The sequence below is a fragment of the Spodoptera frugiperda genome, chromosome 26 (genome assembly GCF_023101765.2).
Source record: "Spodoptera frugiperda isolate SF20-4 chromosome 26, AGI-APGP_CSIRO_Sfru_2.0, whole genome shotgun sequence".
NCBI lineage: Eukaryota > Metazoa > Arthropoda > Insecta > Lepidoptera > Noctuidae > Spodoptera > Spodoptera frugiperda.
Window position 1 is genome coordinate 12,366,332 of NC_064237.1, and position 27,662 is coordinate 12,393,993.

At 35.6% G+C, this 27,662-nt stretch overlaps 3 protein-coding genes across 4 annotated transcripts in view; 1 reads left to right on the plus strand and 2 right to left on the minus strand.

Moving 5' to 3' along the window:
* Positions 1 to 660: 660 nt before the first annotated feature.
* LOC118264530 (uncharacterized) lies at positions 661 to 7,430 on the minus strand. Its single transcript, XM_035577062.2, has 5 exons — positions 6,866 to 7,430; positions 6,264 to 6,382; positions 5,556 to 5,744; positions 2,523 to 2,708; positions 661 to 1,459 (listed from the first exon to the last, which is right to left on the minus strand). Exons 1-5 carry the CDS (start codon positions 7,018 to 7,020, stop codon positions 1,263 to 1,265), a joined length of 846 nt encoding a protein of 281 aa, XP_035432955.1. The 5' UTR covers positions 7,021 to 7,430; the 3' UTR covers positions 661 to 1,262.
* A 5,380-nt stretch (positions 7,431 to 12,810) lies between these two features.
* On the plus strand, positions 12,811 to 20,763 carry LOC118264586 (lipase 1). Its single transcript, XM_035577145.2, has 5 exons — positions 12,811 to 12,999; positions 14,597 to 14,801; positions 18,128 to 18,498; positions 19,341 to 19,496; positions 19,888 to 20,763. The coding sequence occupies exons 1-5, from the start codon at positions 12,850 to 12,852 to the stop codon at positions 20,278 to 20,280; spliced, it is 1,275 nt and encodes a 424-aa protein (XP_035433038.1). The 5' UTR covers positions 12,811 to 12,849; the 3' UTR covers positions 20,281 to 20,763.
* Positions 20,764 to 21,686: 923 nt separating this feature from the next.
* LOC118264513 (uncharacterized) overlaps positions 21,687 to 27,662 on the minus strand; it is a 157,946-nt gene continuing 151,970 nt past the window's right edge. For both annotated transcript variants that reach the window (XM_050704864.1, XM_035577041.2), the window contains 6 exons: positions 27,259 to 27,408; positions 26,802 to 26,934; positions 26,085 to 26,351; positions 24,610 to 24,774; positions 24,092 to 24,257; positions 21,687 to 23,935 (listed from right to left, as the gene is read on the minus strand). In XM_050704864.1, coding sequence (XP_050560821.1) covers positions 22,461 to 23,935; positions 24,092 to 24,257; positions 24,610 to 24,774; positions 26,085 to 26,351; positions 26,802 to 26,934; positions 27,259 to 27,408 — 2,356 coding nt within the window. In that variant the 3' untranslated portion in view covers positions 21,687 to 22,460. The remainder of the gene's footprint in view (positions 23,936 to 24,091; positions 24,258 to 24,609; positions 24,775 to 26,084; positions 26,352 to 26,801; positions 26,935 to 27,258; positions 27,409 to 27,662) is intronic.

Genomic DNA, 27,662 nt, shown 5'->3' on the forward strand with positions numbered 1-27,662 from the left:
GAAATATATACTGCCAAATGTCATTATCGTAGATGGAGTATTATAAAAATATGTACATTTGGGGGTTAAATATATTATTAAAATGTAGCTTGTTGCTAAAATGTGACATCAGTGTATGCAAGCGTTGATTAGACTAAAGGCAGGAAGGGTTAGTGCTATCGAGGGCATTTAAAAGTCGAACAAAAGTATTGCTTTAGCGTCAAAAGATAGGGTGCTTCAGATCTAAACCTGGGTGCTCTTCCCTTAATATAAGGCTTCCGTTTTATAAAATTTTTAGACATAATTATCCATTTTATTATAATATCATACTTTGCATTTTATCTGGTCTTAGATTGGACCCATTGTTTGAACAAATTTGATCAAATGTTGGAACCAAAGTACCTATTAGTTCGTGCTATATTTTTCTTATATTAATATAACTATAATTTGTCATAATTATGTAGTAATGATATTTATTTCAATAGATATGTAAAGGTTTATGCAATGTAATAGTTTGGCCAAAAATAAAGCTTATTTATTCTATGAGGTTTTTTATTTATGGTAACATTTTTAACTCATTTTAACATAACGCTTCTTAGCTTATAAACATAATTTTAGAAATATTTTAATAGTATTTTATAAAACAAAATAATTTTAAACATAACAAAATATAACATTTTGATGTAGCTAAAATCAACGTATAACATAATACAATTTCTATAACAAGCTGCTTAAGGTCTATAATTCCTCAAATAAACATTTTTAACGTATAATAAAATAAATAAAAAATGGCGAGCGCACTTACGGATCATAATAAACACGTTTACTTTTTTCGTTCACACTTAATCTATATAAAAATCAATTGCTGTTCGTTAGTCTCGCTAAAACTCGAGAACGGCTGGACCGATATGGCTTTGATTCTTTCTTGTTTTTGTAATAATAAGTCTTTACCTATGAAATTGCCGTTTGTAACGGCAGTATCACTAAATAATTTTGCCACTATTTATTTGCCATGTATAGCTGTTGGTTTTCCAATATAATATAAGTATAAATAAATACCAGGTAAGTTCGGGCTATTTTGACCCACTAGCAACTTTGCTCCAAATCCTATAACCAATAAGAATTTAGAACAAAGCGTTCCTATATTAGTTTTTTGTTGATATACAACATGTTTGTGTCAAACATACCCGATTTTACGGTAAATAAACAACTCTAACAATATCACGCGTAGGTAAAGACTTAGTATTCTAGCATAATAATTTCCAACCCTATTTATTACCATTCTAGCTTAATATTTCGTCTAGATTGACATCATACACTCTGCTGTTTGGCAGTCTAGTTTGGATAGGAATTTCCTTCTTGAGAGCCATCACGACGTGTAGATCTGATTTTGTGGATGGGCAGAAGGCTGTTAAGCGAGTAGGCACGTAGGGCGCGTTCAGGAGTTTTAAGGGCATAGCTAGCGCCATGCAGCCTTGTTCTGAAAAGAAAGATAAATAAGTAGGTATGTCCTTGGTCCTTCAATGGTCCATGGTGTGGTTGGTCAGGTAAATTTTGCGGGATTGTATCAGAAACCTAATATATTATTATAGGTGGGATGGTTCCCAGGTAATGCCTTAGTGTTCTGGTGGTTACAGGGAAACTGTAAAGTTTCCAGTATGGTGACCTATTTTAAGTTGATTTAAAACTTTCAGTAATAGTATGAAGTCATTTTTGAGACCCCTCAAAAAAAAACTCGGGAAAAATCATTAAATATCTTTTCCCGCTTTAAGCGAGGCGAGAAGGAGTGTCAGACTCTTACTGATGAAAAACTACCCCGTTCCTACTCCTGTTTTTCGAACCATAGCCCCAGTAACCCGCTAGGCAGTCCGTAGCTCCGGATAGTATGAAGTCTGGATTATGCCTAATGTTTAGTAATAAGTTTGCTTTCAATTGCAATTGTGTCCAATAGATATATATATCTATACACATATTAACAAATCACGCCACTTTTTTTCAAATAAATTTCTGAATGGATTTTGGAGATTATGATCAAAACATAAGTGACTAATTCAAGATTTGTATCTTAATACCCGTTACGTGTACGCCACCTGCGTATTTACACGTAACAATAATACTCGTAAAGCCATTGATAACTCCAGGATTAATTTTTAATTGCTAAAACAATATGTAGGTATATATTGGGAAAGAAGTCTACCTGCCTATAATATATGTAAGTAGGTACCTGTCTACTTAAATGTCCTTATTTCAAGTGAACCAAAAGGAAAAGCTCTAAAAATATAAATACGTAGATAGATATAGCTACTACAATCACTATGGAGCCGCGGAAGACCTTACCGGGGTTGCCGGTCAGCTCGCTGGCTTCAGCCAAGTTAAGTACCTACCTAACTTTTAGTTAAATGTTTTACTGCCGTACTCAGAGTCATTTAGTGGTTACTAGCTAAACAATTGCTAAGGACTCTGAGTATGGTGGTTAAGAGATGTGTTTGGTGACAACAGCCATAGATAAATCTTTCAATACTCAAAAATGTTTGAAACTTTACCTGGCATTTTCCTCCTAAAATGTACATTTTCAATCATGTAGATCCCGCTCCTCCCCAGCACGTTGGAGACAGTTCTGCTGGCAAACTCCCTGGTCTGCTCCGACTCGAAGGTGGGAGTGTCAGTCGCTACTCCAACCACGTGGCTCAAGTTCGCTGCTATCCATTCTGCTAGCTCATAGCTTAAACCTGGAAGAGAGATAATAATGTTAATTGAAACGCCATATGATATGACGGCACCGTGCATATTATTATGAATCCCGAAGCGACTTAAAAATGGTAGAGCTTTTCTCGAATAGTTCATTTTAGTTACAACCTATTTCAATTAATTTAATGTGTCTTGAATCTCCAATAGAATCCTAAGTTACTCTTTTCTCAATAAGATAAGATAGTTTTAAAATTCTGTTAATGGGCCCTTTCCAGGCCAACGTGACTCCTACCCTTGAATCAGAAAATTCATGTCTTTCAGGGGGTGTGATGAAAAGTTCAGCTACCGCGCCAACCGTGCAGTCATTGTTTGCTGCGATAGGTCTTAACCGAAAAACAGATCTATCTGTCTTAAAATTTAAGATTTATGCGAATTCTCATTGAATCCCATTAAAAAATGTATAGGTACCGACTGACAGGGCTTATTAATTTCTATTTACAAAATTGATTGAACTTACAATGCTGCAATGTCAAATCACAGGTCAGACTATTAGTTACTTAATAGTAATCAATAGTATTTTTTTTATAAATGTATGCATGTTGCAAGAATTTCTTTTTATTAATTAACTTACGATAAATTACGTACCTATCTCCCTAATTATCTTTTTATTCATGTATAGGTATGGTGCAACGTCACTAATGCACATTTTTTCACAATCTTAATCCGATTCAATTGTTCACGCCATGTTTTAAATGCCTAACTTTGATTGATTCTCACTGATGATTACGATAGTCATGATAGGTATTCATTAACTTTACTGGTACAATGGTGGTCACATGCGCCTGACCACCACTAAATTAATGTTCGTTTGTACCTGATGAGATCCGCTTTCTAGCCCCGCCCCATGACCTTGAATTGACAAAAGAAGCGGGGCAGTGCCGACACTCGCGCAGGTTACTGAATAACATCAAAAGTACTACTGAATGAGGGATTACGTGTGTTTGCGTCCCTAAGCTGCGACATTATCACTTTTTAATACATGAGACATTATGAGGTTTGACTTAATGTTTTTGCTAGGTTCAAGCTATACCTAATTATACTAATTTTAAAATGATCAGGCGGATCTGTCCTCCATTGTACAAGTTTTTCGTTTATCATAATATAGATTAATTTTTGTGCTAGCTAGAGTGACGAGTGACGAAAATTTGGCACCTGGCCGTTAACTGCATAGGTACCTAAATGATCATCATCACGAGATATCAAATTAAAAACAAAAATAATACCTACAATGATTGAAAGTAAAATTGTCTACATAGCTATGAAATAGAAGTAGGAAGCCGAATTATTGCGTGAACATGTACACTTTTTTACACACGTTTATGGAATAGGTGACAAACGATATAAGTAGATACCATTTATTTTCAAAGTACGTATCCTGTGCAAGATGAAATATAATTCCATAATATTCTAGAACTTTTAGATTGAGATAAAGGAATCATTCCATATTTCTTTGTATTCTAGTCTGTCCATAACCAGTTTAATCCAGTTAAAGTCAATCGCGGTCTAAACGGCAAGCATAAAAGAAATGCGATATACAATCTAAAATCAAAGTGATTGGAAGATACAATTCCAATCTTGCCGAGAAATCATTGTTACTTACTGTTTTCTTGCTAAAGTAAGATCAAAATGTACCTTATGTAGTAAGTAGACGATTAATCGGACAATTAATCGATTGTGTTCGATATGATATCGGTACGATTTACGATTGTTTTTCATGGTGCAGATTAAAATCTTTCTGTGACGTTATGATATTAACGTATTGCTGTAATGTCTGGTTGATTATATACGAAGAAAAAACCGACACTTTCATGGAATTATTCTTGTACAATGGTTTTTAGTTTAAGGAAACAAAAACCTCCAATGACTTCTCCCGCCATGGTCTAATCAAGAGGGAGTGTCGGACTCTTACTGACTAAAAACCACCCCGTTCCTACTCCTGCTTTTACAGCCCGAATCCCGGTTACCCGCTAGGCAGTTCACAGTTTTTCATAATGGTCTAGTTGCTAACCAGACGGCTCGCTTGACTGATGGTAAGCAATTAGCGCCGCCCATGGTCATCCGAAACACCTGAGGAGTTACACGTGCATTGTCGGCCTTTGAGGGAGATTTGAGGATATTTAGAAAAAGCCTTGCTACGTAGACATGACCTTCTTCCTCGTCCTTGCGACGGCACGACGCGATAGTTGCATGACTAACTAATAATAATGCATGTGTTTATATGTCGACATTGTAGTTTAAAATCCGATAATGCCCCAAGAATGTCGGTAGAGGGCTGATAATCCACACAATAAATACAAAAATAAACTCAACCGAATCTGATTAAGACCTGGGGTTAGATATGGGGCTTATAAGGGTTTTGGCCACCAGTGCCTTATCAAAGGTTAAGTCAAATCATGGGTTCGATAAGGAGAATAGGCACGTTATATTATATTTGTTTAATAAGCATTACAAAATATGTATTATGGAGGCGACAAATTCTGCAACGCAACAGTTTTTTATGTTTTTTTTAATAATGATTCAAGTGAAAGTTTTATTATCTGTAATATAAAAATGAGTCGGGTTTTCCTTCCTGACGCTAACTCACTCTAGAACTCACGAACCGATTTCCACGGTTTTGCATTTGTTGGAAAGGTCTCGGGTTCCGTGAGGTTTATAGCAAAGAAAATTAAGGAAAAATTCTCGAGAAAAACAGGGAAACAGGGAAAATCATTGGTTGCGAAACGGAGTTCGCCGGATTTGCTATCTTATCTATACATAATAATTCCCAATTTATGTACACATGCGAAACCGCGGGCTAAAACTAGTTCCTAATACAATGAATAACTTACCAGGTACTTTACAAACGCAGGCACCGACGTTGATCCGGCTGTTGTCTTCCTCCGTCCACCCGAACTTGAAGAGCAGCAGTGTTGGTTCCTTGGGGTCATGCTTCAGTGCTGCCCATTGTAACGCCACGTCCAGGGTTAGAACCACTGAGGGGTTCAGCGTGGTCAGTGTGCTCACGTCCACTATTGATACTGTAAAGGAAAGGCTATTGGTTATTAGGTGGACCGATGAAATCGTCAGAGTCGCGGGGAGCCTGTGGATGCAGGTGGCGACTGGTCGTTCTATGTGGAAGACTAATTGGGTCTTTGTTCAACAGTGGACATTTTTCGGCTGATGATGAACTTGTAATTAAATTGAGGTTATTGAATACGGCAAAACAATTTTAACATATTATCCTAACAAAAATATCAACGCTTGCAGAGGTATCACAAATACTTTACGATAAAAACGCCATATCTGACTATGATTTTTAATAAAAGTGTAGATGACGGTGTCTTCCCTGATGTTATGAAAGCAGCACCAGTAAAGCGACACTAAAAAGAATCGAATAATTATAAGCCTGTATTTGTTTTGCCGGTCCGTAGTAAAGTTAAAAAGTGATACTGTCTCAGATGCTTCATCATTTTAATAAAAACTCCATCTTCCACCATCAGCAATATGGTTTGGCTTTGACATAGTCATGTAGCTGCAAAATGATAAAGAGTACTTACGTCGACTTAAAAGATATTCCGAGGGTATGACGGCAGGGTGCATGGATCCCGTGCTGCCAGTATGTTCCAGATGTATACCAGTGCCCAAGTCTGGCACACCGCAGTTGATGCACATCTTCCTATAAATTCGACAAGTCGACTTAGAAAATGTACTTTGGGGAGAAAAAAAGTCATGTATTATTATAAGTAAGGCGCTTGTTTCATCTGGCTAATTAACAAAAAGCTGGTAAATGAGCAGACGGATCACCAGATGGACACCCGTTACAAGTACATAATTATGTTCCTAGCCTTTTGCGGGTTAGGAATTTATGGGTTGTTGGGGAATCGGGGATTAAGAAGATTGAAAAGGGGGTAATTGGGTCTCCGGTAACCTCACTTATACAGCGAAACACAACAATATGAGTGGCCCACTCACACTTAAATTAAATATCAATATTTAGGAGAAGTTAAGACAAAGTGGCACCGGTTGCACCAATTTCGATTTCTATGTATAAAACTAGCAGACGTGTAGAAAGTGCGTCATTCACTCTTCTTTAATTCACTTACCTATCCTTCTAGCACAAAAACTACAAAAGAATTTACACCTTAACTAGTTGACTTACCAATGCTTTTCCACAGCACCGTAGTATATGGCCAGGTCCCGCCAAGTAGTGGGCTTGGTCATATCCACCACGTCTATCCTATCCGGATCTTCAATACAGTAATACACATGACTCATGTGGAGTAGGAACGTTACTAGGAAAACGTTTTTGTTCATTTTCTGTAGTATTGTCGCTTACTATCTTTACGTAAACTATATCTAGTTTTGTTTTTTGTCGTTAGTGACTCACGGGTTTGGGTTTCGTATCCGTTTTCTGTATGAATTGTTCTAAATCCGTTTTGTACGTTGATTTTTTCTTTGGAAAAAGAATGCACCGATATTTTCTTTAGCTTAAAACACTATCTAAATGATTTCCACTATTAACACGTAAACTGGACAAGACCGAAGCTTAACGGAGGATTTGCCTTCAACAGCTTTCTTTCGGCAGTGAATGCTTTAACTTTTTGGCCAAATTTTGAGTGTATTGTCATCAATTGTTTCCTTTTTCCTATTTTTATCACTAACCACTGTTTCTTTAATCAATTTGCTGATCAAACTAGTTTCCTAGGTAACTTCTTGGTCCTACGTCTATGACAAAATGGCTTTGTGTGTGCAGCATCTATCTTATTTGTATAGAAGGTTTGTTTATTTAGTTCGTATTGTTGTTCATAATGTTTATACACTGAACAAAAGGGTTGTTTCGTTACAAGTTTGATAAATGAGGTAAGCTGTGCCCGTCATTAGGAAGTGCAATGACGATGCGAAGCGGAATTTGTATGATGTCAGTTGTACTGTTGTACGTTTGTTATATTTTTTGAGGCGTGTGGTGACGGAAGAGACGTAGAGTACAATTGTAAGATGAGACTAGAGATGTGCTATGTAGCTATGCTACGAAGATGTAATGGCTAAGCTGTGAAACTATGTGACCTTTTCCACGGATACTAAGCTATGTAGCTGTGCGAGTAACCACCACCTGCGGGTGTGACATGCCTTAGGAGATTTAAAGGCTTTTAATTCTTACATTTTAATAATGTCTTTTATAGAATGTTATTCATTACCTAAACTACTTTTAAGTCTTTCTTCTGTCTGTTCAAGTTTTTTTCTGGAGTGTCAGATTCTTTTGCCGTAATGTGCACCTCTGCCTACCAGTTTGGGGATAAAATGGTATAACGTCGCATATTTTAAGACATTTTAGTCTGCTCGTTCTTTTAGAAATTCAATTTTTAAATTATACATAGACTTCTGGACTTTGTATTCAGTCATTTTAGTACTGCGTATTAACCTAGCAAGCGATATAAAACCATGTTTTTGTTACGATGTTTGCTATTTCTTTGTTTGAACACCCGCGCCCACTACATAGAAAAATCATTAGCACCTACTTAACAATTTACGTATTGATAACCCATAGATTAAAACAAGCATGATTTCTATTATTCCTAGATAACCTATCCTAAGGTGCCTAGCTACAACAAGGGATTAACTTTAACGTCGAAATGTTAAGCTATGTCTAATCAATTCATAATTTATGCCACTTGATAGAGCGAAGGAAAATACTCTAATATTGTTTCTAATTCATACGTTTTAACTAATATTTATGACTTTATTGCTTATTATCGTTATAAGAAACTCAGAATCTTGGGTATTATAGGTAATTCTTTTATTTATGATGTAGCATCAGATTTTGTTATTTACTAAAATCACGTGTTTTTTCGCTAGGAGAGATAAGGATATACCTAGTCTACGTTTAATCGGTCAAAAATCTATTATTTCACTACCATTGTTGTGCGGTCTATGAAATTGCGGTTCTTTCTTACTCATGAAAAGAATACAAAGAGATGTCATAACTGGATTTAATGTGGCCTTTATAACGTATTTGCGCCTTTTTACTTAAAATATCACTGAGCAGGGCCCTTTTTATGTGTCATCAACATCACATTATGGCATTTCCTCTTTGTACTTGCTTCGTGGGCATCAGTAAGTCTATTCTCATTAAGTATAAATAAAGGTCTTCTTGAATAAATATACTTTGGGGATTCATGGGTCTCCGATAACCTCTACATATCTCAGGTCGAAAAACAACGCATTGTTTCTCACCTGTTTTTTGTGAGGCCTTAGTATCGCTCCCGTTGATTTTGTAGGGATTACAAACAAACCCTTTCTAAGGAAAGTGGACTTGGTTATTTGAAAAGTGATTTTGATGCATTGAATAACTTACCTTTTTTTGATGAATGAGGGAAACCTAAAAAAACGGCTAGCTTTTTTGGATAGTAAATATGTACTAGGAAATACTATTTACTAGGGAATACTTACCTAGCCTAACAACAGATCATCAGTTAGTCTAGAAAATTCTCATAATAATATTATTTACCTAATGTTAGAAGACCGATAACAATACATACCTCCCATGCGTCAATACAAATAAAAAACATAATGTTTTTATAGTGGGCTTATAAAAATAATGGAAAAATTCGCCAAACAGTACCAATATCTAATCTACATTAAATTATAGTTGTAAAAGTCATGTGTGGTTATAAATTAACAATCGGCAATCATAAATAGTTTTATTGTTCTGTGTTTACAAATGGACAGATATGCGTATTTGTGCGAGTTATAAATAAATATTAAAATGGTTGCTGTGAGGGCATTCAAAAGTTGTTTTGTAATAAAAATAGTCACGTTGAAAAGTATAATTTGATTATTGCGTTATAATTTTTTTTATGGTATCAGCCGGTAAACGAGCAACCAGATTACTTATATATACGACGATCAATCATGCTAATAATGTCTACTGTTAATGTGTACTGTCATCTAATTAAAATTTCTAATATCTCGAATATTGTGCACGAATATCTAAACATCATCAAACACCAGCTTATCATAATACTGCAATTAGTCACGTCTAATGTAGTCTTAATTACAGCAGATAATGAAAAAACTAATTAATCATACACTAAATGAGACTTATAACACAAACTGTAAAAAGTGAGTGTATATTGTATAGCGGCATTACCTGTCGTAATGTGCATCTCTGCCTACCTCTTCGAGGAAAAGATATGACTATAGTTTTGACCATTTACAAATATCTTAAGTATAATATTTCATTATTGTAAAAAGCTTTATTGTGATAATATAAATTACGGTTTATTGACCTCTAATCTTTATGCTAATAAAATTAATAGAAATACATTCTATGGGTACTATAAAATAAATACCAAGATTTTTATTGTTAAGATACATAGAATTATATAGAACATACATATAATAAATATGCCAGAATATTAAACATTGATTTTATAAACTATAAACTTTATGTTTCTTTGATAAATCTTATTGTATGATTAATAGTTGAAATAAATGTTTCGTTTTCTTTTTTAAATAATTTCTAAAATTAAGGCCTTAATTCTCACATGATATGTTTTCTTCTATGTAACATATTTAAATACTTCTCCCGCCTTGGGCGAAGCGAAAGGCAGTGTCAGACTCTTACTGACTAAAAGTCCCGGTAAACCCGCTAGGTAGTCCGCAGCTCCGGATCAGGCATCAGCCCTACTGGGCCCCATCTGTGGTGGTCTGATGGCCCTGTGATGCTATTCCCAACGTCTGGAGTTTCTCTCGGGACAGTTGGAACGTGAGGAGGTTTGTTTCCTCACGCGCCCACCCTCCTCCTTAGCTAGCATGACTGATTTACAAAAGGAGGATATTAGGAGGTATGCTATGACGAATACCTTTGTGTAAGTATAACATTTATTAACAAGTCACTTCAAGTTTTCTTTAGGTATACAAAATCGTCATTTTCAAAAGCAAATTCATCATTACATTTTATTTTTCTCTTCTTTAGGTATTTTTATTAGTATCTAGTGATATCTCAAAAGGTATAAATAATAACTTTTATAGTAACTAACAAGCTCTTTACTATGAATCATCACATCTAGGTATATCTTCAAGTTGTGATTATGTATTGATAAGTAGAACATTCATTGTTTATTTTTATATTACTGATTACTCATATAAAAAGCTATCTTAATTTACAGTGGGTGACTTTTCTTTTAACATTATTGCTTGCATTTTTGATGGGACAAAGAGACACGTTTCTGGATATAATTATTCTTTCTGCTAATTAGATATTAGAGACTGCTTCGTTGGTCGAGTGGTCACTGCCAGACTAGGGGTCTCGGGTTCAATTCCCGAGTCGGTCAAAGTGTGACTGGGCTTTTCTCGGTTTTTGCAAAATTTCCCAATAATAGCACGGAGACTGGAATTATGCCCAGTTCATGGCAATAGGCTCACCCTCTATTACTCGGGACTTATAACACAAACGGTGAAAAGCGACTGTACAATGTATAGCGGCATTACGTGCTGTAATGTGCACCTCTGTCTACCCCTTCGGGGATAAAAGGCATGACATAGTTTTGAAAATATAAAACTTGAATCTGTAAATTACCTAAATATATAAAAAAAAATAATTAATTACGCAATAGAGAATTGAACTTGAATCAAGGTGAGTAAAAGACTTGTACGATAAATCAGTGCTTATCGTTCATAGTCTTGAGTCTGGAAAATAACAACGTTTCATATAGGTAGATATGTTAATCATTAACAACAATTATTTATTATTTAAACTTAGAATTAAGTACCGTAATGTGCATCTCTGCTTACCCCTTCGGGGATAAAAGGCGTAACGTTACACATTGCACATTAAACTAAGAAAATGAACAGTTAAAAAGTTCTAAGATCAACAGTAAAATGTTTATCTACTTATGTAAATAAAAGTTATATTTTTTTTTCACTATTAAGAAAAGTTAAATTCAATATAAGCATTGAAATATTTTTATTTTCAACTGTTTTTCTATACATTTGTCTGTTCTGGTGTTACGCAACGCATGCTCCGTCAGATATGAACCGACATAATTTCTTAAATTCATCTATCGATTGCAATATTTACTAATAATGTCATAAAAGATAAAAATATAAAAAGATACAATCTAAGCCTAATGTATAATACCTATGTTTAGAATTATCTCTTGCTATTGAACTTCGCCGATTGACTGGTAATCTTTATATTAATAAAAATATCTAATACAGTAAAATGTAACTGCGCATGGAATAATTTATTATTTGTCGAAAACAATGACTATATTCTAGAATGTACTTATTTTATTTCGTAAATAACAGGATCTATATTTCATTTCTCGTCGTAGCCCGGAGGTTTCGAACCTGCACTCATTATTCATGATAAGAAGCGGGCTCAGCAAGTATCAATGTGACTTTTTCAGACTTATATCTAATTTCTAAGATTATTCACTAAAAAACAGTGAAGGAAAATGTTGTGAGGAAACCTGAAAATTAACGTGGATACGAAATTTCACCTGAATCGGTTGAAAATACCTGCTTCAAAATTCGTTTGCAATAATATTACACTTTACACACAAATTCACGCATTTTATCAAGCCTAAAGAATCTCCGTAGGTGCAACAATTTTATTACGTCAATTCAAGTATAATTGATTATTTCATTCGCATCAACCATCAATCAAATAAATGATTGAAATCAGTCTGAGAATCAAATAATAATTGATTACCTTTTTTAAACTTATTTTTTGTTTTATGTCAAAAATGTTGTGCAAATAGATGTTTAGACCATAAGTTCGTAGACTGTTATCCATTAGTAGCTATATAGTTTTGATTATTGCGATGTTTTCTCTAAGAGATAAAGTCCTTAAATAAATAAACAAAAACTGAAAATATGTGATATAAATATCATTCCAAATCGGTACAAAAGCTGGAAAGCCAATAAAAGTTCCCGTCAAAAAATAAAAGGAAAAAAAAGTAATTAATTCTCTAATACGCAGATAATGATTTGTTTTAACAAAACACGAGTTACGATTGCTAACTTCCTAAACACAAGGCGGCAGCTTAATCTCGAGATAAAGGTCTGACGATGAGATAAGCGCTTTACAAAAGTCGGTGGCGCAATTTAAATTCATCAGTGGATCACTAACGTGCAAAAATGGTGCTGAAAATTGTACTTTTCGTCGCGTTAGCGGTTACCGCTACGGCCCGTAGGCCCCCAAATGCCAATTATGCTGAAGGGCTCCTGAAAAATTCGCCTGCTTCGCGTATGTCCAGTGATATTGAAGAGGACATCAATTTAGATGCGGTGAGTCTTTATGTGTAGTGCGTTAAAAAAATATTTATAATTTTTTTTCATAAATTTCCCTTTGTTTTCGAGAGTTTTTAAATTAAAAAAATACTGGTAATCCTTATTACGGTCTATTGATATTTATTTAATTAATAGAAAGGAAATTGGACGAAAATACATAATATAACGTTTTTCCTTGTGAAAACTAGGGTTCCTTTAATCTAAATTAAATTTTAAAATTATACTGTACCTATTACATTTAACTTAATTTGTGAAAATGTGAATGTAGTCAATGAATATGTCCTCAACAAAAATATGACACTCCTTCAATGTTACAAGACAGTGCGAAGTGACTTATTTTTATGCCCGGAATGGCATATATACATTAGTAATAGTGGTGCCGTTTTCGACCTAGTAAAATCCTACAACGCCAGTTTAATCAAAATTGGTTTAGCTGTTTTGGAGAACACAATATACATATAACTAGTAACATGACTAAAGGAAACTGTTTATCTACCGCACACCGTATAGAGGAAAAACCGGCTTAATGATATAGTATTTTATAATCAAACTAATTATTTTTTTCATACAAAGCGCCTTTCGGACAAATCCAATATATTATAGATTTAGATAAAATATGAATCATGCTTATTTATTAATGATGTAAATATTGGACGAATTACCTTTGAAATTATTGTTTAATAATCTTAGTATAATTCCCTAAAGACTTAGGTAATTATCAATGTCAAATTAAAAGTTCATTATCGGCTCGTGTTTTTTTTTATCGTGACCTTAACCCAATTAGGGTGTGGTCAACAGTAAGCCCAACCTAAATTCGGCTGAGTGATAGTATGTTTGTTACTTGAAGTAATTACCATCAACCTTCTACAACTATACTACACTCACTGCCATACTCAGAGACATTTAATGATTATCTAAACAATTACTTAGTAACGATTTTGTATCGAAAAGATTTGCTAAGGAGTGGGCTAAGTAAAACCATTAAATGACTCTGAGTACGTCAGTAAGAGTTGTTAAGTTCGACACTTCATTCCTGGTTTGTGAGTTACATCTTACTTAGGGTAGCTATACTAATTCATTGCCAGATTTTTTGCTATAATAATGAATAGCTATAATTTTCCTTGCTTCGTCACGACTGAGTCGGCTAAACTAGTTACTAGAGTAATGCCACGTCTTCATAGAAATCCGTCGTGAAACAACGCTTTCGTGGTATGAGTGTGATTACCGAAAGCCCAATCAATCCCCTTCCTAATCTTCCAAATCCTTGATTCCCCAAAAACCCTTAAATTCCTAACCCCCAAAAGGCCGACAATGCACTTGTAACTGGTGTTTAGGCTTTCCATGCCCAGTGGCGATGCCTCACCATTAGGTGGTCCGCCTGCTCGTTTACTGGCTTATACTATAAAAACGCTGTCATAAATATACCCCATAGTATTCAGTGATGAACTAACAGTGATGTACTTACTCACTGAATAAAACGTCCTGTAAAAGAATCCTATAAGAACTATAATTATATCTAAAAACTGTACAAGAAACTAGAATTTGTACAAGAAACTTCTTAGGACTGAATCTAAAACTCCTGTTTCTTTTGCAGCCCGGCCTTGTAGCAAAATATGGCTATCCCATCGAAGTGCACAACGTCATCACCTCCGACGGCTACATCCTAGAGATGCACAGGATCCCCCATGGCAGGGACCAGAACAACACTCCCGACCCCAAGAAGATCCCTGTGCTTGTTATGCACGGTCTTCTGTCTTCTTCTGCTGACTTCATCGTTTTGGGACCCGGCAGCGCTTTAGGTAAGATTTCGTTTAAGATCTTTAGGTTGTAAGTAGAACTTAAGACTCCATACCCGATTTTCAGAGGTTAAGAGGATAGGGAGAGGGAAATTTCTGGTTAAAACCGCCCAGAAGAGTCTGGTTAACAGAGGGTTAACAAAGTCAAAATCAAAATCAAAATTATTTATTTCAAAAAAACCGGGAAAGCACTTTTGAACCTCAAACAGAACGATAATGGATTTAAAGTTGATGTTTTCGATTTTGAAATTCTTAAAAAGACGTTAAGCTTTACGTCAATACAATATATCCACGTGCAAAAGATATATTGTGGCATCGAACTTGATAATCGTTTGATTGAATGCATTTTCTTTTATCTCTACATCTGTTAATTGGACGTAAATGCTGCTATTTAATTGATAAGATGGAATTAACACGTTAAAAGAAAGTTCTAAGAAAAAAATTGATCAATGAGATTGATAAAAATATAATCTACATAGACATATAAATGGAATCGTAAGATATCCAAAACTACAATGGATATTTTTTAAAAGAATACTTGAGCGAATTTTCTTGTTTCTTTGTACGATACGTCCAGGCTAATCTCAAAAACTATTGCATAGATTTACTTTAAATTTTGCAAGAATACTAACACTAGATATGACCACGCTTTCACCGCTTTCGAAAGGAGCTGTGAATCTTCATTTTCCAATAATTCGAAATTTTGTCAGAAGTTCTTATTTCATGCGGACAAAAGCTAGTCATTTATTGTTATTATTTGCTATTCTTTTTGCGAGGATTTTATTTCGAAAACAATCGCCAAGGAATTAATTAATTACTCTGAGTGCGGCGGTAAAAATGAACATAGAGCGTAGAGAACGGAGACTACTTAGGCGTTAAGAAGATTTAATACTTAGATAATATCTTTGATGCATTCCGATGCGTACAAAATAATGCTATTATCATTTTAAGTAATTACCTGACCAAAGTTTAATCAAATCACAATTTGTGATATATTGTCAATTATCAGATTTTTTTTGCACTTTACGTAATATACATTATCTTATATCTACATCTCTGTTTATTTACTAAAAGAAACAAAATTATATAATTAGTTGAAAAAGTTGACACATTTTTTTATGCCGTTTATTTTCTTTACAAGATGATAATACCCTAAATAACCAATTCGGTAGAAAATGAAAACAACATGTAATACATAAAAATATAGTTTATGTTAAACAGTTTTAACTGATAGCTTACCATCAGGTGACCCATCCACTCGTATCTCCTATTCCATAAAAAAGGGTAGAAATGAACCTTCCTTTTTCATTAGTTCAGTTTAACGTCAAGGGAAAATCCACTTTACATGTTTAGAGATAATAAATAAACAATAGACGATCTATCGGATTTTCCACCACGCGAGGTTTCGGCTGGATATAATGATAATTGTTATCAATTTTATGATTTTGGTGTGGATTTTAACATGTGCTTTGATTCATAATATAATAGTAACAACACGAAACAAATGGCATCAAATTAAATTAAAAGTATTTTGGCAATGTAGACTGGTGACAATTGCTACGCTACGTAGCTGTGGATACGTTTGGTTTCCACCAATCATATTCATTGGTACACATAGTTTAGCACTGGTGGAAACGGACTCAGCTAAGCTTAGCTGAAAATATAGCTGTGTTTTTTGTATGGAAAGTTGCGTGCTATGGATGCGTGCTACGGATGTCTGCTATGGATGTTTCGATCCCTACTATCGACACATCGCATACTCGAGCTGCGCATCTTCCTCGTACAGCATAGTTTCACAGCTTAGCTATTACATCTTCGTAGCAAAATCCATGAATGTAACAAAACTGTCACACATCGCTAATATCAAACAAAATTCACCGATAATATACTCGTAACTACTTAGATAATAAATATTTTAATCAATGGGTGTGACATCAACCCTGAAAATTAACCTTCGCAGTGCATTGCCCTTATATTGGCTTTAGATATTCAATAATTGGATTTAAAATATCTTTTATTATTCTTGGAATTTTATGAGGTTATTTTATTAGCACGAATGCATGTACGAATACATTTTTTTTTTCTTTTAAAATCAAACATTACCCTTAGTATGAGTTTTCCTTACGTCGAACGCAAACGAAACGAGAGGGCGTTCAGCGCTTTGATAGGCCGGCGCGAATGAACTAACCAATCTAACCGCCGCTCTCGTTTCGATCTCGTTTAACATAAAACAAACTTGTACTAAGGGTACAGAACATTAAGATTGCAATTTCTTATTGTGCAATATGTCTCCTTCTTCTATTGTCCACTATTAGATCTTCCACGATTCTACTAATACGTATGTATGTTTTTACACATTAAAATGATTCACGCCCATTCATCATTCAAGATAAAATCTAACTTTCCTATCAACTGTAGCCAATAATTCATTACCGGTCACGAAATAATTTCAAAGTGTCATTTAATATTAATTGATTAATATCTTGTTAATAACACTATCGACTTTATGTGACATTAGTCGATATGTATCGATCAATCACAGACGATAGACAATTTCGAAATGAAATCTTAGATACCAGTGTCCGATATGTTTTAATCAGGATTAATTCTTTGGAAGACACAGGCATTTGTTTTGATGCAACTGTCGATATTTGGGCAGTGATTAAAGAAGTATAAAGACGTTATTATTGATAAACAGTATCGAGTGCAAAGGATTTAGTAATCGATGGCGGTAGGCAATCTCAAAGAGATTAGCAAACTGCGCACAATTACTTATTAATAGAAGCTAATGCTGAAGATTTTGTGAAGGATTCAAATCTATAATTATATACGCCAACATTTAAAGTTGTGGCATTTAGGATGGTTTTTCACCAGATGGATGGATGACGTAGTTATGCTACGTAGCACATTTCTGTTGAAAAATGATGATGTTGAAAGATGAAATAGTAAGCTGTGAAACTATGTGACCGTTACTACTGCTACTTAGCTATGTAGCTATGGGAGGAAAATGCGCATCTTGAGTATGAGATGTACCGATAATAGGTAAGCCATCCACAGCACGCATCTCTCGATATAAAAAAACCTAGCTTAGCTGATTCCTTTTACATCAGTGCTAAGCGTGTGTACCAATTACTAAGATTTGTGCAAGCGAAACGCATACACAGCAACGTGAATTTATGGCAGAAAAGCACCCTTGTACCTGAACGTACTGATCGCTTGTCGGTGGTTTTCCACAGAAACTGTATACACTCCCAGAGTTAGGTTTTAAAATTATTCGTAAGATATTGTCCTCTTGATGAAGTCCATTAAAATATTTCCTTCTTCCACAGCCTACCTGCTCGCTGAAGCCGGTTACGACGTATGGCTAGGCAATGCCCGTGGTAACTTCTACTCCCGCAAACACAGAACCCTGAACCCAGACAGCACCATCAACCACAACTTCTGGAGATTCAGTTGGGATGAAATCGGTAACATCGACCTCGCTGCTTTCGTAGACTTCATCTTGGAGAGAACTGGTCATGAGAAACTCCACTACATCGGCCATTCTCAGGGCGGAACCACCTTCCTGGTGTTGAACTCTTTGAAACCCCAATACAATGACAAGTTCATCAGCTTCCAAGGGTTAGCTCCTGCTTCCTACTTCGAACACAACGAGGTGGAACTATTCCTCAGCTTGGCTCCTCATGAAGCAACCATTGAGGTTAGTATCTGTTAATATTTTCTTCTCTAATAATTTATTTTGTTGTGAGATCCAAGACGACACGCGCCGGACTTCAGTGTTCCGGTATTTTCATGGTTGTATCCAGTCTAGATCTTGGCTTACAAGAGTTGTAGCGGTTTTGGGCGGTTGTGGAGGGCTTGTCCCATTAAAAAAAAAACGACTTTTCTACTGCATATTCTCATACTTTTTGCTCTGTAAGGGTATTAAATGGTTTTGTTTCATCATCGTTTGTTTAAATTTGAAGGACCTATTGAATTGTTCAACGTTAAATAACTGATTTAATTAAAACATCGGTCTAGTCTATTATTTGTTCATTAGACCAATTAATAATATAAACAAAGAACTTATGTTTTATTACAATGTAAAATGAAAAACATGTTTCATGACATTTACCTATTATTTATCAAAGTTGAAATAGAAGATAAACATCGAGGCATGGTATACGACTGTTACGTGTCACAAATTACCTGATTATCAATTATAATCATGTTTTTACTAGAGATATCTGCTACGTAACCTATAAGTCGGTTTTTGCGAAGAAATATCGTTAGTTAAATACATAGATAAAAATCTATTTCTTTTAAAATAATCAATTCGCAATTGTTAAACCAGGATGTATTAATACCAAAGCTATGATGCGTGGACACGTGTTTATTCAAAATCGCTAGTTCCTCTGATAAGGGCTTCGATTAATCAGTTTCTATTTTCCGCTAATAGAGTCAATAAGGGTTTTACACACCAAGTTAATTACTATTAATATTTTAGTTAGAACTTGTTTTCCCTTAAGAAAAAGATGGTAACTTTGTATTCTTCTTCCACAGACTACCGCCTTCCTCCTAGGCCAGCCTGAGGTCTTCGGTAACCGAGATTTCGTGAGCTGGATTAGATCAACTTTCTGCAATGGAATGCCTAATCTCATGGCTGAACTCTGTGATATGGAATTCGACAACATTCTCGACCCTGAACATTACAATGCTGTAAGTATCCAAAGTTTTACCATGAAATCGTCGAGAGTAGTAGTAAAATAAGATCTATATAAATAAGTCGGGTTTTCCTTCCTGACGCTATAACTCCAGAAGGCGTGAACCGATTTCCACGGTTTTGCATTTGTTGGAAAGGTCGAGACTCGAGCTCCATGAGATTTATAGCAAAGAAAATTCAGAAAAAAATTCAAGAGAAAATTCAGGAAAATAGGGAAATTAATTTTTCACATACAGCGTCATCTCTGATACAAAAATAAGAATAAAATAAAAATAACAACGAATATGTCCCACTCGAATACGTAAAACTGACGAATAAATAAATTGAAAAATTCTCGCTTACTATCTGTTTGTTGTACCAACACTAAATGTTATATTTTTCTTCCAGACCATGATCCCACTGTTCTTGTCGCACGCACCAGCTGGTGCCTCCGTGCGCCAAGTCGCCCACTACGGTCAAACCATCCGCTTCAACGCTTTCCGTCGCTACAATCACAATCCTATCACCAACTTGGCAACATACGGCAATGCGAACCCTCCAGCCTACGACCTCTCCAAGGTCACCGTCCCCTCCTACCTCCACTACGGCCAGAATGACAAAGAAGTTAATTACAAGGACCTCATGACTCTTGCAGCGAATTTGCCCAATGTTGTCGGTACGTACAAAGTTGAGAGAGATACTTTCAACCACTACGATTTCATTTGGGGCAAGGATGTGAGAGACGAGCTGTACGAAAGGACCCTGATCCCCCTGATGAAGGAGGCTGAGAGCAAACTATGATTCCGACGCTACTTGTAAATAGTGTAAATATGATTGTGATATAAGGATTCCGATTTAAGATTTGTTTTATTTATTGTCCTTCTTAAATAAGAAGAGTTCTTGAATGGAGACAGTGAACTTGTAGATATTAATAATGATGGCTTGACGTGTGTGATTAATGTTTTTTGTCAAGTCGTTATTCAAAATCAAAAGAGTTATTTGTAAGAGCGGCTTCAAATTAAGCGTTTGAACAGCGTGGGCGTTCGCGTCGCGCAGAAGCCACGTTGGCGTTATAGCGGCGTCAGAACAAGAGTAAATGCAATGCATTATCCTACGTTGGACAAACGCTCAATTTGGAGGCGCTCTTAAATGTCCTGTTAAATTACAATTTAGACAGCGGTGGAGTTGTACATGGACCTTGGTCCATTATTTTCCTGTGGATATAAATATGGTAAATGTATTAACTTCGCAATGTTTGTAATTACACTGATTAATGATTACTGATGAATTTGTTTTCTTTTCTCTGATAACACAATATTAGACATCACACCATTTGTTTCCTAAAATGTTGAACCATGGTCATCGCCAAATAAAAAAAATCATAATGTTTTGCCTGACGCGGTAATTGCATCCACTATGACTGTATAAGTTATGAATATAGCTATGATACCTACATAACTATTCATGATCATCCCATCAACAGCCTATAAGTAGCCACTGCTGACTAAAGACCTCTTCTCACACGGAGGTTTGAGCATTAATAATTGCCACGCTTGCTCAATGCGGGTTGGCAATTTCAAACTTATATATAATTAGAAATTATATGTCCAGGTTTCCTCACGATATTTTCCTTCACCGTTTGTCAGTGGTGTCTCAATAATCATAGAAAATATACATGTAACTTGGAAAAGTCACATTAGAATTTGCCGTTAGTAGGTTTCGAATCCGCATTCTCATGCATGAGAAACCCCGGGCCACCATGACACTATAGCGAAAACTATTATAACCTAAAATACCTTTATCTATTATACCAAAACTATTCTCTTATCATGACGACATATTAAGTACTTTAAACAAATATTACATCAGGTTTTGACATCAGGATTTCCGATTATTTTGTTGGTAAGTATTTTGTACTGATAAAATTCTTGCCGATTCATATCGATACAAAATTAATTAAATGTGTGATTTAAAAAAAGGAGGTTCTCAGTTTCACTTAAATGTACATATGTATGTTTGTGCGCGATTATTTCGTGTTTGGCTGAACTGATTTTGATGCGGTTTTCAGCATAGTATTTTTCAAATTTAGTAGAAGGATTTTGGTGTGTAATCAGTGGAACTTTAATTTCTCATAGGAGCCAAATAAGTTTGCGAATTAATATAGAAGTGTTATTTCTGGTAAAGTGTGGAATAATAAAAGAAAAACAAATGCTTACATGTCTTTATTACAATAATAAAGTAAATACAAGAAAATACTACGAATTTAATTGATAAACAGAATTATTTACAACGATCCAATAAGGTAATTAGGTAGTTAACAAATATACAGACATATTTGCACTAGATATTAGTTTATGATTTGAAGGATGCGTGATAAATGAAAGATTGAAATGCATTTTAAAACATCGAATCAAAAAGTTCTTAATATCGAATTTTAAATCGAAACTCGTGTATGGTGTTCAAAGAGTTCAAAATGATTACAGAAATAAAATAAAAAAAGTAATTGATGAACTGGCAGCAGTGACATTGTGATCTTAAGCCAATTTTGCTACAAAACAAAATTACCAAGATACATAATAATTAATTAATCGCTAAATTACTAAAAATAAATTAAAAGATGAACTTATACATTCAGTTTTGGCTGGTCGAGAACAACAATGAGATTTAACGACAGACTAGATTCTGAGCAACATTTAAAGTCCCAAAATCATCAAAGTAGGCTTTACCACCTTCAGAAAAAAGTAGGATTTGAATTAAAGTTTTACTTCTTTCACTCATAAAGTGTGTTTGTCCAGTTTACATTTGCTAACGTTAACCCATTTGGTAAATAAATTATTGACAGCCATTTAAATCGACCAAAAACTGAATATTTCACTAAATGTTAGCTTCATCCTAGAGGGCTATATTGCACTATCCATATAATTAGGTACGAAACACTAAAATTAGTCGTTGGTTCCGAAAACATACAATAGAAGCACCTATTAGTACAACCCTGAAGGCATGTCTGTAACTTTGTGGACGCCATATTTGCTCGAGTTCGAACCGATTGGGGACAGAGTTCTCTTCAAGTCTGCGTGGCTGTGTGTTCCAGTGACGACGAGACTCGTCATGCTGGCAGGAGCATCTCTAAGCATATGAGGTCCAGAGTAAAAGCCAGCGTTGCTATGACCACGCTTCACCAGGAATGTAGAACTGTTGAAGGCAGTTTGACTCTCAAGGCTAGAGTTCAACTTAGGCTGGGTCATGTAAAATTGCTTTGATTCCATTTTTATATCATCCTTAGACTTTGTGTCGTAACGATTCATGTTGGTAAGTTTGCTGTTGGATCTTGTGACTGGGATCAAAGGGCTCTCATTTCCTCCATCACTGCTAGTCCTGGAACAGGATCTCTGTCGTCTCTCGTATGGCCAGATGGGCTTTTTAGGTTCAGTCAGCATTACAATATCTACCATTGAGTTCAGACCCTCATCAATCCGGTCGAGACTTTTAGTAAGCTTCTTGGACTCAATCAAGTTCACTATTTCGTCTACTCGGTTGCATTTTGAATTAGACCTTTGCAGCGGGTACATTGAACCCATGTGAGGAGTATGAGTTTCAGTATAAAACATACTATCAATGTATTCTCTCTGTCTCGATCCCTTTTCAGAAGTTTGGAAAGACTCACTTCGTTTAATAGACGTCCTTCTACTTTCTTCTCTGGAGCGGGTTCTCGAACGCTTGGGTCTACCTTCATCCTTATTCCTATCTGTAATAGAATTGAAAACGGCTCGACACTCGTGGAAATCAAAACTAGAACCCGAAGGTTTCTTGCTAACTGGTTTAGTGTATTTTGAGGCGCTAAGTAAAGAGTCAGATCCTTCGTCACTTGAATAGAAGTGATCATCGTAAAGATCAGGCGGTTTATAGACCAATCCTTGGTCTACTACTGGTGGGACAAATAAGTGTAGCAGGCTCTTTGCCTTTCTAGGTGGGTGGGGGACTATTCTGCTTGGTACAATTTCAGACTCTTGATCCTCTTCTACGCTATCGTCTGGGAAATCCTCTTTTCCTTTAATCTGTATACTGTGTCTAGTGCTAGTGATAGAATCTTCTTTTTCGTCCCTATGCTTTTTGCATTCTAAAGGGACGTTAATTTCTGAAGTCTGGTTACATCTAGATGACCGATCATCAATATAATCTTTAGCATATTGTTCCGATTCTGCGTGATTGACTATGTTCCTTAATTCTTGAATAACTTCATCTATTGTTGTTTCATCTTCTTCGTCTGAAGATTTCTTGTCATTCTTTTTGCATTCAAGTTTTTTGTGTAACGTACGTTTGTTTCGCATCAGATCGTAGGTTTCGTTTTTGACATTGAATACTTCATAGACCATGGAGTCTCGTTGAGGATCACCTTCGGGGCTGAGAGATCTCTCTGATGAACTGATGCCTTCGTCTTCTGGAGGTGATGACTCATCTGTGAAATAAAAATGAATAGTTATATTTCATATTACCATACCAGTGGGTTTGTAAGAGAACATTGTCTGAAACGTTGCATTTCGGGATCGTAATCCCAACTAATCCAACTCAGCGATTAATCACATGAAAAGGGCCCATATAGATAATGTCTTACCTTTATTTCTATGGACTGAACTTTTCTTTTTCATGGCAAATGGTTTCTTCCTATTGGAGTTGCTATGTTCAGATCGTAATGAAGACACTTCCTCCTGTAGTTCACAACACTTCTCCTTCAAACATTTCTCTAAAGACAGCAGGATCCCTTTTTCTTCTTGAAGAATCTGATGAAGAATAAGAGAAGTAATATATTATTTAAAGCTTAAAAAATTAAAAAGTTAGACCAATTTAACGTTAACAAGATGATATCATTATTATAACAGATTGTAGCTGAAAGGATAAGGTAATGTCTACTCGTATGGAGTTTTGCTGTCAACAGCTAGATTTCTCATCTCAAAATTTAACTCGCTAACTTAATTATTCTGAATTTTGAAATTGAAAACTCCAATGGTAGGTACTACTACCAGATTGATGGATTTTAATCTCAAGGTCAAAGATATTTGGTCCTACTTAAGGGAGTCCGATTTAGAGGTACATAGATCATATTTCTTACCATAAACGTAATTTTAGCCTTACCTTGACTCTCTTCTCAAGCAGATCCAGTTTATGCCTCAAATCATCTTTCTCTCTCTGAGCCTCATTTGCCTTCTCGCTCAACGTATCAATGTCGATCAGTTGCTTTTCGTAATCATCAATTTCTCGCGTCACTTGATCGTTCGCACTCGGCAGCTTGGCTACCATCTGAAAGTTTTCGAAATCAATACAGTTATAAATTGTAATCTATCATCATCATCAGTCGTAAGGCGTCCACTGCTGAACAAAGGCCTCCGCTTATCCTCTATAGTAATATTATATATGCGAAAATTAGTGTGTTTGTTTATTTGTCCGTCTTTCAGTGCACATCGAACCGATGAATTGACATGATTTTTTAAGAGATGGAGTTTTTTATTCTCTTTATGGAAGTAATCTGAAGTCCTTAACGTAGTGCTTATTTTTTTGTTTACTTGTGACCATGTGAAATAGCGCATTTGAAGCCGCGGACGATGGTCAGTCATAAAAGTAATTAGTTCTTTGTAAAGACGACCGTAACAAAATGTAATTGTGCAATTTCCTTAGTGTATATCTGAAAAAAAGGATTCTGACCTTGATATTAATTCATTTTTCAATGTTACTTCTCAGGAAATTGGAAAAGCCTTGCAAAAGCGCCAACTTGTAATCTTATTAAATGATATAAATATTTTTAGCAAGTCAGTCTATACTTAAAATGTAATTGACCTTATTATTAATAAGCCATCAAAAATAGGCCAAGTTGAGACATTAAATCTTTAAACCCAATACAATCAGTCATAAATTATGCATAAACCTACACCAATCTTGCGAATATATTCAATACACTTTCGACTTTACTACATAGTGATATGGTTACAAGTAGGTTGATCTACCACCGAATGCACTTTCCACGCCCAGTGAATTCCCGAGACATCCGTGAACTTGACGTAATTAAAGATATCGATTTTAAGGTTATCTTATAATATTTTTGATTATAATAATTGATAGTTAAACAGATAACAGCATAATGTATGTACACAAAGATATTACATGAACTTGATAAGAGTGTTATGATTTCAAGGGTATTGCACAAATTCTTTATTGTCGCCAACCTTCTAGTAGGTTGCTTGGATACTTCTCAGCTGATAAGTAGAGGAAATAAAGAAAGGAGACAAGTTTTTGTAATGCGGTAAAGATATAGCATTCTCAGAGTATTGGGATCATCCCGAAAGCTAAACTAGGCCTAGGGCGCCAGGTTAAACAGTTGCGCCGGGTCTAAGAAGCGCGTGCCTATAAGTGATGGCGGTGAAAAAATAGGCGTTTGTAGGTGCTTCCTCAGGGCGCTCACTAGTTTCAATCCGCCGCTAAACAATTTTTTTATATAATTACAATGTATGTATGAAAATATCTTGTCATATCACACAGATAAAAAATGGGGTTTATTATTCATTAAAAATCTGGTCAATTTCCAAATCAATTTCAAGACTGTTTTCAAATCTTACCTTTTTCAAAGTAACAATATCAAAGCCAGCCTGTTCCAACTCAGCTTGGATGTACAGCTTCCTTTGAGGAGTTGGAGCACTGCTCAACAAGGCATTGATGAAGGCAAGACCAGCTGCTTGAAGGTCTCCGGAACCACCAGAACTCTGCAGCATCCCCACTAGGAACCTGAAGCGGACTGGTTCACCATATCTGAGACGGAGAGTGGATAGGGCTTCGGAAACCATACTGTGGCCCTTTGCTGGTGGGTAGCAGGCTTTTGTTAGGAGCTGCAATGAAAGAAATATTAAGCTGTAATTATTAATGTATTGCGTTATAAGGAACTATCCTCTCTGTTATGTTATTAAAGACAATAATGATAACATTTTACGCATCGACGGAATTGAACTTGCAAATCTTTTCTTTACTCAACTTTTTCATCAAAATAAATTTTGCAACCCCAATAATATGTTTTGTTATAACTTTCGTCAGACATACAAAATTAATTATTATAGTTTCGGCAGTAGCCGCCAGTAGCAGTGCGACAATTGCCGCGTCGTGGGTCTTACGGAATGCTGCTCATGACTAATATGAACCTCTAGCATGGCTCTAGCCTCTAGTTTCACTAGTCGAGTTTCTGTCAAACAGTTACGTGAATTAAATCGATAACATAATAATTAACCCAATAATATTGGCAAATAATCTGGTAGTCGGAAATAGTATGCCGTTACTAGACTTACCTGCAACGCCAGAACCCTGGATTTGTTGACAGTAGACATGATGCAGACGGTGAGGGTGTATACTCCGTTGGAACCAGACACCAGTCTCCGCACGCAGTCTGGGTAGCGGCTGCAGCAGCTCCATAAACATTGTCTGGAAGAAGATGAACACCATCAGAATTGATAAAGTATCTATTATGACAAATGGTGACTGATGTATGAGTGAGGAAAAGACAAAGAAAAAATTTTAAGTATGTGTGCGAATTTTATTGTAGTAGGTATTTTTTGACAAGATTTGTGATCTGTTGCTCATCATCTACTAACTGGTGGAAGCAGAAGTAAAGAGAATGAAATGAATAAGCTAATTAAAAAAATAGCTGACTAAATTAATATCATCCACAGGGCAAAGAAAACAGGCATGGAAGTTGTTGAGTCTTTGAAAACAAGATAAAAAGAAGGTAAAAAACGTTGTACTTACAAACAAGCTAATTCATCTAATAGCGGTCTTCTTCGCACAGCGGGCGGCCCACGCGCACCCTCTCCTGATTGGCTCAGCTGGACGTTTCGCAAGAGTTCCAGTAACAAAGTCACGCCATCTAGCGGCTCGCACGAGAACTCTTGGACGAAACTGGAAAGAAACAAGAAAAATCACAAAATAGAAACTAAAAATTCTGCGTGAAAATCGTAATTAATAATTAATACCTACCACGCAATTAATCTGAGTGAGTTTGAAGATGCGAATAGCAAAACTATCTTCATGAGAAGAATTTGAACGGTACCTACTGTATGCCCATAAGTTTAGTGAAATAGACCAGGAAGGGAACTAGTTCAGATTTGGGCAAATGTCCTGCGGCAACATCAACTTCGCTGTAGACATACCTA

Bases quoted from the DNA above. Each gene is read 5' to 3' on its own strand.
- LOC118264530 (XM_035577062.2), bottom strand. From the start codon at position 7,020: ATGAACAAAAACGTTTTCCTAGTAACGTTCCTACTCCACATGAGTCAT. The intron at 6,383-6,865 runs GTAAGTCAACTA...TCGAATTTATAG, and splicing joins GGTGCTGTGGAAAAGCATTG to GAAGATGTGCATCAACTGCG. The intron at 2,709-5,555 runs GTAAGTTATTCA...TCTCTCTTCCAG, and splicing joins CTGCGTTTGTAAAGTACCTG to GTTTAAGCTATGAGCTAGCA.
- LOC118264586 (XM_035577145.2), top strand. From the start codon at position 12,850: ATGGTGCTGAAAATTGTACTTTTCGTCGCGTTAGCGGTTACCGCTACG. The intron at 13,000-14,596 runs GTGAGTCTTTAT...TTTCTTTTGCAG, and splicing joins AGGACATCAATTTAGATGCG to CCCGGCCTTGTAGCAAAATA. The intron at 19,497-19,887 runs GTAAGTATCCAA...TTTTTCTTCCAG, and splicing joins ACCCTGAACATTACAATGCT to ACCATGATCCCACTGTTCTT.